The 15,114-nt window shown below is 37.7% G+C and overlaps 1 protein-coding gene across 2 annotated transcripts in view; it reads left to right on the top strand.

Annotated features, from left to right (window-relative positions):
• TMTC2 (transmembrane O-mannosyltransferase targeting cadherins 2) overlaps positions 1-14,757 on the top strand; it is a 441,683-nt gene extending 426,926 nt beyond the window's left edge. For both annotated transcript variants that reach the window (XM_021675289.2, XM_012442083.3), the window contains one exon: positions 12,095-14,757. In XM_021675289.2, the coding sequence (XP_021530964.2) occupies positions 12,095-12,274 (180 nt within the window). In that variant the 3' untranslated portion in view covers positions 12,275-14,757. The remainder of the gene's footprint in view (positions 1-12,094) is intronic.
• Positions 14,758-15,114: the final 357 nt, after the last annotated feature.

Raw genomic sequence — 15,114 nt, 5'->3', positions numbered from 1 at the left:
CCCTCTTTTTGGATTATTTGGAATAGTTTCAGTAGGAATGGTACCAGTTCCTCTTTGTATGTCTGGTAGAATTCGGCTGTGAGACCATCTGGGCCTGGGCTTTTTTTGGGTGGTAGGCTCTTAATTGCTGCCTCGACTTCAGACCTCGTTATTGGTCTATTCAGGGTTTCGACTTCTTCCTGGTTTAGGCATGGGAGGAGACTACTGTCCAGGAATTTATCTATTTCTTCCAGGTTTTCTAATTTATGTGCATAGAGTTGTTTGTAATAATCTCTGATGATGGTTTGAATTTCTGTGGCATCTGTGGTGATATCCCCTTTATCATTTTTTATTGCATCTATTTGGTTATTCTCTCTTTTCTTTTTTATTAGTTTGGCTAGTGGTCTGTCTATTTTGTTGATCTTTTCAAAAAACCAGCTCCTGGATTTATTGATTTTTTGTAGGGTTTTTCGTGTCTCTATCTCCTTCATTTCTGCTTTGATCTTGGTTATTTCTTGTCTTCTGCTAGGTTTTGAGTTTTTTTGATCTTGCTCCTCTAGCTCTTTCAATTTTGATGATAGGGTGTCAATTTTAGTTCTCTCCTTTCTTCTCATGTGGGCACTTATTGCTATATATTTTCCTCTAGAGACTGCTTTAAATGTGTCCCAGAGATTCTGGTATGTGGTGTCTTCATTCTCGTTGGTTTCGAAGAACATCTTTATTTCTGCCTTCATTTCAGTGTTTATCCAGTCAACATTCAGGAGAAAGTTGTTCAATTTCCATGAGGATGTGCGGTTCTGGGTGGGCTTCTGAATTCTGAGTTCTAACTTGATTGCACTGTGGTCTGAGAGACTGTTTGTTATGGTTTCTGTTCTTTTGCATTTGCTGAGGAGTGATTTACTTCCAATTATGTGGTCAATTTTAGAGTAGGTGTGATGTGGTGCTGAGAAGAATGTATATTCTCTGGATTTGGGCTGGAGAGTTCTGTAAATATCTATTAGGTTTGCTTGTTCCAGGTCTGAGTTCAAGTCCTGGATATCCTTATTAATTTTCTGTCTCGTTGATCTGTCTAATATTGACAACGGTGTGTTGAAGTCTCCCAGTATTAATGTGTGGGAGTCTATGTCTCTTTGTAAGTCTTTAAGAACTTGCCTTATGTATCTGGGTGCTCCTGTATTAGGTGCATATATATTTAGGATCGTTAGCTCTTCTTGTTGCATTGATCCTTTTACCATTATGTAATGTCCTTCTTTGTCTCTTTTGATCTTTGTTGCTTTAAAGTCTATTTTATCAGAGATGAGAATTGCAACTCCTGCTTTTTTTTGCTCTCCATTTGCTTGGTAAATCTTCCTCCATCCCTTTATTTTGAGCCTTTGTGTATCCTTGCATGTGAGGTGGGTTTCCTGGATACAGCACACTGATGGGTTTTGGCTTTTTATCCAATTTGCCAGTCTATGTCTTTTGATTGGGGCATTTAGTCCATTTACATTTAGGGTTAATATTGTTATGTGTGAGTTTGGTCCTGTCATTTTGATGCTAGCTGGCTGTTTTGCCCATTGGTTGATGGAGATTCTTCATTGTGTTGCTGCTCTTTACCATTTCGTGCGTTTTTGGAGTGGCTGGTGCTGGTTGTTTTTTTCTATGTGTAGTGTCTCCTTCAGGAGCTCTTGTAAAGCTGGTCTGGTGGTGATGAAATCTGTGAGTACTTGCTTGTTCACAAAGGATTTTATTTTTCCTTCACTTATGAAGCTTAGTTTGGCTGGATATGAAATTCTGGGTTGAAAGTTCTTTTCTTTAAGGATGTTGAATATCGGCCCCCACTATCTTCTGGCCTGTAGGGTTTCTGCTGAGAGATCTGCTGTAAGTCTGATGGGTTTCCCTTTGTGGGTAACCCGACCTTTCTCTCTGGCTGCCCTTAGTATTTTCTCCTTCATTTCAACCCTGGTGAATCTGATGATTATGTGCCTTGGGGTTGCTCTTCTAGAGGAATATCTTTGTGGTGTTCTCTGTATTTCTTGGACTTGAATCTTGGCCTGCCTTGCTAGGTTGGGGAAGTTTTCCTGGATAATATCCTGAAGAGTATTTTCCAGCTTGGATGCATTCTCTTCGTCACATTCAGGTACACCTATCACACGTAGATTAGGTCTTTTCACGTAGTCCCATATTTCTTGTTGACTCTGTTCATTCCTTTTTACCTTGTTTTCTCTAATCTTCCCTTCTCGTTTTATTTCATTGAGTTGATCTTCAACTTCTGATATCCTTTCTTCTGCTTGGTCAATTCTGCTGTTGAAACTTGTACATGCTTCGCGAAGTTCTCGTGTTGTGTTTTTCAGCTCCATCAATTCATTCATATTCCTCTCTAAGTTGTCCATTCTCGTTAGCATTTCGTCAAGTCTTTTTTCAAGGTTCTTAGTTTCTTTGCATTGGGTTAGAACATGTTCTTTTAGCTCACAGAAGTTTCTTATTATCCATTTTCTGAAAGCTGATTCTGTCATTTCATCACACTCATTCTCCGTCCAGTCTTGTTCCCGTGCTGGTGAGGAGTTATGCTGCCTTGTAGGGGGAGAGGTGTTCTGGTTTTGGGTGTTTTCATCCTTTTTGCGCTGGTTTCTTCCCATCTTTGTGGATTTATCCGCCTATTGACTTTGTAGTTGCTGTCTTTCTGATTTTGGTAATTTTAAGTCTGTAGCAGCTGAACTCATAAACCCCCTTTTCTTCTCCCCAGGTGTTCTGGCCCAGGGGTTTAGCACTTTATATTTTTCAGCTGTGTTGCTACCGTTTTCCCTGCCCACAAGTTGGCAGTCTAGTCACACTCAGCCTGCAGAGGCTTCGCTGAGCTGCTGTGGGCTCCGCCCAGCTTCCGTGTGAGCTTCCCAGCAGTCCTGTGGGTGTAGTTAGAACTGCTTCCGCTATGCTGGCCCGCCCCTGTAGTGACGGAGTCTCTGTAGTGGCGGGTTGTCTTGGTTACGGAAAATTTCCCCGGGAACTGCAGGGTGTTTCCCGCTGGAGGACGCCCCTCCCCCACAGAGCTGAACCGTCCCGGGTTCAGCCGTGTTTCTAGAGGGGCCCTCTTTGTCCTGTAATCTCTTGGCTTGCCTCCTTGCCACAGTTCCCCTTGCTGGCCCAGAGGGGACACAGTCTCGTTCACTTTGTTCAAGGAGCCGCTGCTCCCCGCCCCCCGTGCAGGCCGAGTGGCTGCTCCGGGCCAACCAGCGGCGCTGGGAATGCGGGGAGCTTCTCCGCGCAATTAAAATCCGCTGCCCTGTGTGCCGCTGCGTCAGCCGAAGCAGCGGCTCTGAGATTCGTGGCACTCCCTTGACCAGGGGTCTCCTGGCTTGGCTCCCTGCTTCAGCTCCCCTTTCTGGCTCAGAGGGAACTCTGTCTCTCTCGCTCTGCGCAAGAAGCCACTGCCCCCCGCTCCAGGGCGTAGGCTGAGCGGCCACTCCGCTCAAACCAGCGGCGCTGGAGACCCGTGGGGCTTTTCCTCCTGTGAATATCCTGGTCTGTGGGCAGTAAAAGTCCGTCTGGAAATGCGGCATCCACTCACCCTCTGCGCCTTCTCTCGGAGCTGCAATCCCGACTTCCTCTTAAGTGGCCATCTTGGATCGATCCTCCTGTCATCCTCTTCTATACTGCTTACATCGATGCATGGGTAACAGTTTCACCTCCCTCTTTCAGTCTGAAGGGCATAAACAAGACAATGAAGTTATACCTCCTAATAGGTTGTAGTAGATCCTAAGTATGCACTTAAAATTACTTAAAGCTACATACAGACTAAAAAACACATTTCTTTTGTTTACTGGATATCCATTGTCAGGCAGAGACCTTGACCTATAATAAGTGGTCGATAAATATTTGTTAAATTTTACTGAGATTGGTATAGAATTTACCTCTCCTACATCAGGTTTTTCTGCTAGCCCATACAAATTTGTCTTCTTTCAGCAAACATTCATTGAGAATTTATGTTATATGCCAAATTCTAGCACTAGCAGTATAAAGGTGATTAAGATAAATTCACTGGCTTTTTCATCTTCCACCAAAGAAGACAGACACTTATAACAAGTAGCTGTAATTCACTCTGGTAAGTGTAGCAATTAATGCATGTAGACAGTACTATGGGAACATAAAGAAGTAAACTATGAATAAGAATTTGTTAAAATCTTTTTTTTAATAAGCAGAAGTTTGTCAAAGAGAGGGTGGAAGAAGGACTTTGTCAGAGGAGCAGTCTATAAGAAATGAATGCACAAAAGAGCCAATGACAGAAATAGAAGTTTCAGCTGGCTCAGGCAGAATGTACATTGAGGGAATGTTTTAGATGCCAGGTCAAAAAGGGGCTTCTTAATACTAGCTGAAGAGTCTAGATCCTTTTCTATAGGCAAAGCCTCTGAAACATAATTTGCATTTTAGAAAGATAAATATCAGGTGGGAGATAGATTGGAATAAGAAGAAACTGAAGATAGGGAGAATTATAGGAGGCTGATGGAGGTTAAAGAGTGAGATGAGATGCTAAATTTACATGGTGCTAGTAGAAATGGAGGGTAGTAAAGAAAGGTAAAATATGAAACATACTGTTCATCTTAATTCTTTTTTGTTATCCCTGGAAAAGGAACTAAGAAGAAAGCAAGGATTCTGGATACAGAAAAGCTGTGAAGGTTATTCTGCATGCTGGCTAACTAGGAGCTGCTGTCCTCCCATATACAATCATCCAGGATTTCCCATAGTTACCGTTGAGACATCCATGGAGATCTCACTGCCTCTCCCAGAGGTCCACTGTCTGGCTGCCCAGATTTCTATCATCACCTTAAGTGAACTTCTATCAAAGATTCTCTATTTTGTTTATAACAGATTTTTCATTTTAGAAGCAGTGATTATCTGGTTCCTAATATTGGGAAGCAACAAGGCAGGCAGTCCTACGTAGGACCACTTTTGAGGCAGTCGGGGCTCTGTGCTCCTGCCTTTCAAATATTACCGTATAGGTGATACTTTGTACAATGTTAGGTTATTATCTTATTTTGTACAAATGTTAAGAGCAAGTGTGTCACTAAAGAGGAAACATAAAAAGCTTATAAGCTTATGAAAATGTTTCTAACCTTTCTAGTAATAAGGGAAAAAGAAATTAAGTGCACAAAAATATACACACTGAGTATTCCTTATCCAAAATGTTTGGGACCAGAAATCCCAATCTCAGATTTCAGCTTTTTCACATTTTGGAATATCTGCATTATACTTTTACCAGTTGAGAACTGAAAATCTGAAATTTAAAATGCATTTTCTTTGAGCATTATGTCTGCATTCAAAGAGTTGTAGATTTTGAAGCATTCCAGATTGCAGATTTGGGATAGCCAGTTTACACTATTTTGCAACTTTCAATTCAACAAAAACTTTAAAAATTAGATAATACCAAATGTTATTAAGGATATAGAATAAAGGGTCTCCTGTTATATGTTTGAATTAGTACGTTTTGATACAACCACTTTGAAAAGCAATTTGGTAATAGCTAACAAAGTCAAAGAACCCCTGTGATCCATTCCTAGAAACTCTTCCCTAAGTATGTGTAGACATATGCACAAGAATTGACGGCAGCCCTCTCTTAAAGGATCTGTATTCCATCATTAAGAAAAGGTATTTAATGTAATTAATGTGAAATAGCAAATCTTACATATATCAAAATGTCTAAGTCTGAAAAGTAAAATGTTGAACAAAATTTCAAGTTTCAAATGGGTATTTGGCAGGATGGTATTCCATGATGGATGATACCTAATATATTTAAAACTTATAAATGATATTTACATTTGCCATGGGTATACAAATAGTAAAAATGTGGAACGTGTACTGGACTGTTAAGTACCAATTTCAGGATGGTAGTTTTCTCTTGTGGATGGTCAGGAATAGGATAGGGAGAGAGATTTAGGGGCTTCAGTTTTATTTATAAAGTTATATTTGTTAGGCAACTATACAGTGTTTGTTGCATTCTCTGAAATTTTTATATGCCTAAAATAGAATAAAGAAAAAAACCTGCATATGACTTTAGTCATATGTTTCTTTATTCATTTTGTCAATCAGCCATCAATGTGTTCATCTACCTATTCATTTATTCTTTTATTTCTGCCAGAATAATTTTAAGTAATCCAAGAAAAGATGATGAAGGCCTGAACCAAGTTGGAAGAAAGGGGTAGGATATAATTAGAAGACAGATTTAAGAGCGATTTGGGAGTAAAGTTATCAAGACTTAATAATTGGATGTGAGTATGTGTATGGGTGGGGAGACAAGGAATCCAAGATAATTTATGTATGTTTCCAGCTTGCATCAAACCATTAAGCATACCAATGAAACAAAGGAGAGTGATGTTGAAAGTGAAAGGAATAAGGTATTTAACATTCTTTTTTTTTCCTGAAGCTTAACAGTTTATCTTAAAAACTTTAATTCAGTAATTATTTATTGAATATCTACCATGTATAAGGCACAAATAAATATAAAGTGATCCACTAAATGTATGCATAAATGCCTTTTCATTAATATGTTTCTTAGAATGTTTATACTATTCATTTTTAAGCATCATGGTACAGTTGATGCTTCAGTAAATTCAGTTGGGCTAGCAATTTCAACTGAATACAGTTGAATGCCAGTATGCAGCCTTCATTAAGTTGTTTGATAGCTACTTTCAAAAGAGTGAGAATCCATCAAAAAGTTCAGACTACAAACTCGTTTAAGTTTGCAAATTATATTTAGAAGGAAAGTTGAAGGTGGTTATCTTGAAAATATCCCAAAAATGTGTCGTATATTAATTGAGTAATTACTAGGTATGGCTAACTTCAGTCACTCTTTTTTGTTGTTGTTTTGAGATGGAGTCTCTGTCTGTCACCCAGGCTGAAGTGCAGTGACATGATATCGGCTCACTGCAACCTCCACCTCCCAGGTTCCAGCAATTCCCCCTGCCTCAGTCTCCTGAGTAGCTGGGATTACAGATGGCTGCCACTATGCATGCATGGCTAATTTTTTTGTATTTTCAGTAGAGACGGAGTTTTACTATGTTGGCCAGACTGGTCTCTAACTCCTGACCTCAGGCAATCCACCCGCCTCAGCCTCCCAAAGTGCTGGGATCACAGGCATGAGCCACCGTGCCCGGCACTCTTTTTAAAAAGTTATGCAGTGTACACAGCAATAAATATTCATGTCTGAATAATTTTAGCAACATGAGTAAATCCTTTGAATGGACATAAACTTATTTAAGCAATTACAAATATTGGTCTATTACCTCTATCTTCATCTTTCTCATAATTCCCCTTGCCTGTTGACTGTCCCTCATAAAAGGGAAATGGCCACAGGACTAATGGGATACAAGAGAGCCCAACTACTGCATGGCTATCCAACTCCTCACTAATAGAACATCTCAACCAAACCTTTTTTTGTTTTGTTTTCCTCTGGGACCCCACTCAATTCCTCTGTTCAGAGTTCTGCATAACTCCTGATCCCAGTAGAAACATGAATTCCCAACCCTAAATTCCCATATAGTCTTACTATTCCTCCTCTGTCATTTTCTTTCCAATCCTACATGATAAGCTGAGGCCTGAACAATGATTTTGTGTTCCAATCCTGTGTGTTCATGATACCCTATGAGCTCAGCTGCATTCTTTGACAGCCTCAAGGGCCTTAAACAAGAATCAGTCCTCCATAATCTTGTCTGTGTCCTACCCACCACAATAGACATCCATTATTTTAATTTTGCATATTTCCTCCAAAGTTGAAGAAATAAGCCAAAGACCACAGTAAAATAACAAAGAAGGCAGAATTCCCTGGAGACTTAAAAAAAATACATCATTTTCTGTTTCAGTATGGCTGCCAGTCAGCTCCTTTGATCTAAAGCATCTGTCCTTTTCAAGGAAACAAGGAATGTCTGGTTCTCCTTTCTAGCCTGTGAATTAGGAGACGGTGTCATTTGTTGTACAGAACCAGGAGCCCTATGTTACTGGGCTGCAAACTACTGACTGCTTTGGTTTACATACTGAAAATTTCATCACTTGTCTTTAATGAAAGACCATATGTGTAGGGGAAGACCTGAGCAGTTGTCATTGAGTTTCTCTTCCCCAGCTCATGAGCTACACCTGGCAGAGAGCAACGACACCAGTATGTAATCAAACAGGTTACCTGAAATTTTTGCATTTCAGTTTTATAGTTTGGTAGTCTTTAAGTCTGTTTAGAAAACTTTATGTGTTCTTATTTGGTTATTAAAAGGCTTTTCATATCTTCTCCTTCTGTCTAATAATATTTAGTCATTTATGGCTTCTGCTTAAAAAAATAAAGATTATTTGAACATTTTCTAACTTAAATAATTGAATGACCAAGAAAAGAATTCTATTTTGAGGGAGGATAGGTATTCTTTGTGACATACTTTGTTCTATACTTTATAACCTCTTATAGGAAATTTAATCATAGAAGCTACAAAATGATATAATCTATGATCTACAAGTGACCTTTAGAACAGTGCTTCTCAAATTTTAAAGAGCATACAAAGCACCTGGGGATCTTGTTAAAATTCAAATTGATTCAGTAGGCGGCGCCTGAAATTCTGCGTTTCTATCAAGCTACCAGGTGATGGTGATGCAACTCCCTAAACTATATAGCTCTGTGTTGCTCAGCTAGATAACCTGAAGGAATTCAGTCCAGTGGGCTTCCATTAAGCTTCCCTAGCACTGATATAGAGAGAAGACATGACAGGCTTAAAAGATAAAATTCCTGTCTTTGAAGAGAGAAAAACAACCATGTTGTAAAAAGTAGAGTCTATACCCAGTCTTATTCATCAATTTTTAATAAATATATGAAATTTTCTATGTCGGAATAAGCATTGACACTTTCAAAGCAGTTATCTAGGGTGATATTCATTACATATGTCATATTTTAGCATACCTGTGTATAAATTCCATATTTCCATTCACTAAGAAGATATTCTGATGTTTCGAGCATTACATAATGCACATTTGTAGGGTTTTGAAATAAAAAGTTTTATTTTACTGAAGTAGCCATTTACATTCACACCAGAATGTTATAGCTGAACCTGAAATGTATAGCTGCTTAAATATATTGAATGATGTTCTTAGATATGCACATTTTTAGTTCTCATATTTTTAGTCCTTAGGGGAAGCAATTAAAGACTCTATGTGGGCTTTCATGACAGTTGTTATCCTGTGCTAACTATGATTTTTTTTTGTTTAATGAGGAACACAGTGGTGTGGATAATGCAAAATTAAAATTATTACAAAAACCCCATTACAATTAGCATTTAGAACTCATTCAGCAGAACAGATTTCACTTCCTAGATGAGTTTTATTAGAAGAATATTAAAATACAAAATGTGTTTCATCATTTGATGGTGGGTAGGTCACTCCATAAGTGTTTCAAGGACAGAGAAGCCTCGGGCTGCAATTTAGTTATAATAGTAAAGTCTATTTATATGGCATGATCGATTTTACCAACCATTTTCACATTTACCTCTTACAGGTTGAACCTTAAACAGGCTAGAAAGCTAGTAAACATGAAGCCAGTTCAGAAATCCTCAGTTTTTAGGTTCAGTGGTTCTTCAGGCACACCAAGGAGGTTCTGCTTTGTGTTTTTGAAATGATAAAGAAGAAATGGAAAAAGACAATAATGTGGGTATTCTCATATGATATTTACAGCAGTAAAATGCTGGCATCCCAGTTATAAAGGAAACTGAGATCACGCACCCTCACCCAATTGTTCAAGTGCTCACATCTCTGTGGTAGAGTTGCTGTTTGAACCTAGGCAGCCTGACTCCGTAACCTCTGAGTATTTTTCATCCCTTTGAGTTGAAATCATAGATACAGACACGATAGGTACAGACAATTTGGCCATAAAGTGATTCAAGAAATAATGACTATCCCACAGAGCCATCTGTTTTCTCTCCACCTCATCACTGGGCCTCTTCCATTTCTGGTTAGTAAGGAATGGTCTCCAATAGTGGTTCTTCCTCCCTGTTTCCACTCTTCCCACTCAGGATAGCAGGAAGTCCTAACATTGTATCTACTTCGCATCTTTAGTAATTCAGGCTGTGAGCACACTTCACCCTGCATTTAGTGGCTGTTTATTGATAGTTGTGCTAAGCACTGTGAGGGGACATAATTCAGAAATGTGCCCAAGCTTTAAGGAACTCAGGATAATAGCAGTGGAGTGATAACAAAGTTCTTTTAGGAAGAGAGAGTAGGTGGTGTTATTTTCAGTTTCCAATGTAGAGCTTTTTACTGCACATGACATTTAGAGCTATGTTTATTTGGATTGGTGTTTAAAATTAGAAATTGACCATCTGCATTTTTCTTGATAAGTATAGAGTTGTCCTGACCAAAAAGGTTTTTAAAGGTCAGGAATAGCTTATATTTGCAGCATTATTTTTTGTAAAAGAGAAAATTATATAGGAAAGTTTAAAAATAATGCCCAGTCGTTGAAGACTTAAGATTTTAGAATATATATCCAGATGCGTATGTAGCCATTGAAATCAAAATTTTAAAGACTGCACAACAGCATAAAAATCACAAACATGTGTGTGCTAGACTTCAAGCAAAATGAGATAAGGAAAAGTAATCTTGATATTTATAGAGTATCTAATTTATACCTGTACTCTGCTATGTATATTTAATTTTCTCATTGTATCTTTCTAACAGCATGCAAAGAAGTTGATGTTACTTCAGTATTTCACAATTGAAGGAAGGGCACAGATATGTTAGGGGACTTCACCAAGGTCATAGACAGTGGTTGAACAAGAGCTCAAACACAGATCTCCTAAAAATCCATATCCCCTAAGTCAATTTATTCTGACCTGTTCCACCCTCCTCCATAGCATTGCTTTTGGTTCAGAAATAATTAGTTTGACAGTAAAGAGTAGAGTCACATGAATTCAGCTGAAGAGTGCATGTCTTGTGAAAATACCAAATCTTAAAAATAATTGTGAATTATTTTAGGCTGTAGTACAGAATTGAAGGACAATTGGTAGTTGACACTATCCGAAAAATAAAGTGTAATCATAGCATAAACACCTTAATTTTATCTGATATTTGAAACATGCATTTGTGTAACTGCCAAAATATTAGCTGCTTTCGGTTAGCCAGAATGTTCCAGGGACAGGAGCAAAACAGCCTTTATTTATAAAGAGCAAGCAAAATATATTTTCCTTTGGGAAGGACTTTTGTTGTTGTTAACTGATGTCTGAGAATTTGGGCATGAAAATCTTTGTATTAAACTGGTGCAACATAATTCATGCCATTTTAAAAACATTTGTAACCTTTTTTCCCCATGCGATAGCTTTGTATTGCAATTACTATGCATTACTGAAAATTCTATGAGAATTATGTAACTGCTTTTTAATAGGTAATATAAAATTATTCTTAAAAAAGTTTTATTTTTCTCTGTCATATTTTATCTATTTGAATGCTTTTACTTCACTCTATGGTAAACATTCATCATTATGGAAGTTAAACACGGGCTTTTAAAAATAAAGACTTTGTCTTGTTAAACTATTTAGGTTTTGGAGGGGCTTTCATGGTTGCATTTTCATTTTTGTTAGGATTTTTACCCAAAAACATCAGTAGCATTTCATAGTTTAATTTTGTGTTAAAAGCCTGGGATATTGCTAAGAAGAGAAAACAAAGAATAAGTAGATACAGATTTGTCAACTTTAGCCACTTATTTTTTATTTCTTGTCATTGAAATTTTTAAAAATTCTTTGGTACTCAGCGACCAGGCCAAAAAAAAAAAAAAATTCTTTCCATCTGAAATTATATCACTTTTAAATATTTTCTTTTTCTCAAATAGTACTGTCTGATTAGGCTATTGGGTTTTCATATGTTACCTATGCTTTCTCATTAAAGAAAAAATTACTATTTCTTTAGATGCCTGTCCTTTTTAAAGCACAGAGTACACAGCAGCTGTTTGAAAACTTTTCTTCTTCCTAGTTATCTTTATCTGTTTGTATAAATTCCTAAATTGCTTTCACAAAATGCCTCTAGACATAAGGGAATAATTTGCATAAGTGGATGAAGGTTTTTGTTTTCCATGAAGGGAAGCTTGAAATGGCCTCCTAATTGTTTTCCTTCCTTTCTCTTGTTGCAGTATCCGGCTGCTCTGATGAACCTGGGAGCCATTCTGCACCTCAACGGCAGACTCCAGAAGGCTGAGGCGAACTACCTGCGGGCCCTGCAGCTCAAGCCAGATGATGTCATCACACAGTCCAATCTCCGCAAACTGTGGAACATCATGGAAAAACAAGGCTTAAAGACTTCTAAGACCTGACACAGGAGGCAGAAGCCCATCCTCCTCCAGTTTTGAAAGCTGGCTTCCTTAGCAGACCGAATTCCCAGCAGTGCTGTGACAAGAGCTCGTGTTGAACTTCACGACCAGGGCAGAGGTCACTGAGGTCCCTACCACTTCTGGAAGAATCCACTTTGCTGTCGACACAGCTGTTAACACCAAAAAGGGGAACATTGGAAACCTCCTGGAGGATGTAACTGTTACCCGTAGACTGTAAACCAGAGCGCTTAAAACAGTCTTTTGGCATTCTTAAAAGGGAGGGGTGGGTGTGTAAGTCGCAGATTTTGTTCATTTTCTGAAAGCTAATTTCAAAATTATCTTGTTCCTTAAACACTGTGAGAGGAAGTCAGAGTGTCCATTCAGCCGTGGTAAACAATTAGGGTTAAGTGTAACTAGGGGGTGATAAAGGCGTGAGTCCCAGTGAGCCGCTGGTTGTCCTAACGCTGCTGTCTTCCCTCTTTGGGACAGCCTGCTTATCAGTTTCTGAAGCTTAGAAAACTTCTTCTTGTTTTAATACTGTGTCAAGATCTGTCCGAATCCGCTATGGTTTCTTGACTAGTGCACATAATGTTTTATGATTTGGATGTCAGAGGCTTCATTCATTTGGACATTATTTGCTTTTTATGTTCTGAACAGGATATGGAAGGCAGAGCTAACCATCTTCACGCTCGAGTTGTATAAGGGACTGGGGAGGCCTTATATGTGTCAGGCAGGCATTTTTTAAATTTTAATGTCGCCAATATTTTCCACCAAGCTGCCCAGTAGAATTCATTGTATTAATTCTTTTGAAATTACCTTTTAAAATGGCTATTCCTGGATAATGTGCAAGCTTACATAAGGATAAAGGACAGGGACGTTTGTAAGCCTTCCAGTTCCAATAACTAACCAACAGTTATTAGACAAAAGGGAAGGTGTTTTGTGCTTCCCAGATGTTGCTGTTTAAAAAATCAACTCTACTCAAATGAGTGTATGATGGTGGTTGCCAGTGATTTTGTATTTTGGAAAGAGTAGGTATCAAATGTTAATCACTTTCTAATAGGTACCTAAACAGCAATGCTGATGCATTTTAAATGAATTATTTTTGTCTTACTTTGCTCTTCTCAAAAGGCATCAAAAACAACTTATTTTAAGGTGCAATAGAGTATAGCATTCGCCTGCATGTTTCTAGGTCTTCTGCCAAGTGCTTTTCTCAGTTGAAAACTATTTCTCACTAGCAAATTTGGTATTTTATTTCATTACCTGTTAGTAACCACTTCAATGATCATTTCACAAGAAAAAGACTACGAATTAGGTAGAGAACAACATTTTTATTGAACATTTTTTGGCTTGCAGTTAAACTTTGCCACTAAAACTTAACTTCATAAAACACTAGTCCATTATCAACTTCTTCATAGAGAAAGTAGCTATACTATACCCTACGTATTTATTTATTTATTATTCTACCATAGCAAATAACAAAACTTGATGCATTAAGCCAGTTCTTTGCAACTGAAAATCACTTGTTTCTCCTTCCCTTTCACACTCCAGGTATATTTGATCAGCATCTCCATTAAAAGGAAGCTGGACATGCAAATATATCATATTATGTTTTCTCCATATTTTATGTTTTTCTATGTATCTGAATACAGTGAGATAAATAATTGAAGGTAGTGTTCCTACAGCATTAGTGTTTTTGTGAGAAGGGCAAATGTAGTGAGAAAGGTTTTTTCATGCCATTAATAAGAAAGCCCTTCTGTAAGATATATATTATTTTGTAAACATTTCATTGAAGGGCCAATAGCTAAAATATAAATTAAATCACTGTGTTTTCAGAATGACATTTAACAACAAACCCATGATCAAGCCAAAATAGTGGGTTGAAGTGTATTATTCATCTTTTAGTGCATTGGCAATTGCAAAAAAAAAAAAAGGATTTTAATATAAGGCTATAGAGATTAATTCAGTGTCTAACATTTGTATTTATTTAAATAGTTATTGACCTATGATGACTTTCTAGTCTTAACATTTTATCTTTTTATTGTTATTGTTCCTCCTTTCGAAGACCTGGTCCTTAACAGGTTCACTGAATGCGCAGTTGAGGCACTTCTTGTGACACTGGCTCCCAAGTAGCGTTAATAATTGGGCCTGTGTCATAAAATGCACGGATCATTAATAATTAAATGTCCCTGACACTTTTCACCATAGGGCTGGACTCAGTAACCGACCAACTTGGTGGGGGGAGGGTGGGGAGGGGCATTAGAACATGATCAAAAAATGTCTCCGCTCAGGGATTTATGGTGGATTATTGCTGACAGTGCTAAAAATATAGAGCACAAGACAAGTTTGCTAAATTAAAATTTTATTTTTTGAGAAACTGTTATTTGTATAAATTATCAAGATTTGTAGGCTTTCCTTTTGTAGAAATAATTGTTTTATGTGCCAGAGAATTTCAATTTTGTTTTCAACAATAAAGCATTGATAACAAATATGTTGTGTAAGCCTTGTTTAAATCTTCTACAGCAACAACACAAACTCTGAAATTTTAACGAAACTAGGTGAAAGGTTAAAAAGAATGAAGGTTGGGCATCAAATAGAGACACATTGTGGTAATGTATAATTAATAATCTCCATTTTTAAAAGTTATTATGCAAGTAGGCATTGCCAGTATCACCAGGTTTACCATGTTTAGAAAAGATGATAAAGTTTTTTTTGTTTCTTTGATTGATGAACTACGGGAAAAGATGCTATGAAGTTTTCCAGGAAAGGCATATTTATAAGTTTCTGGCTTCAGTAAGTTGTTCAGTAAAAAGGGCTGTATTTAGAAGACACTGAATCTCTAGTTC

The sequence above is a fragment of the Aotus nancymaae genome, unplaced genomic scaffold, assembly GCF_030222135.1.
Source record: "Aotus nancymaae isolate 86718 unplaced genomic scaffold, 86718_ANA_hifiasm-v0.15.2.pri h1tg000016l, whole genome shotgun sequence".
Taxonomy (NCBI): domain Eukaryota; kingdom Metazoa; phylum Chordata; class Mammalia; order Primates; family Aotidae; genus Aotus; species Aotus nancymaae.
Note: the sequence above shows the minus strand (reverse complement) of the source record. Positions and strands in the feature narration are given on the sequence as shown.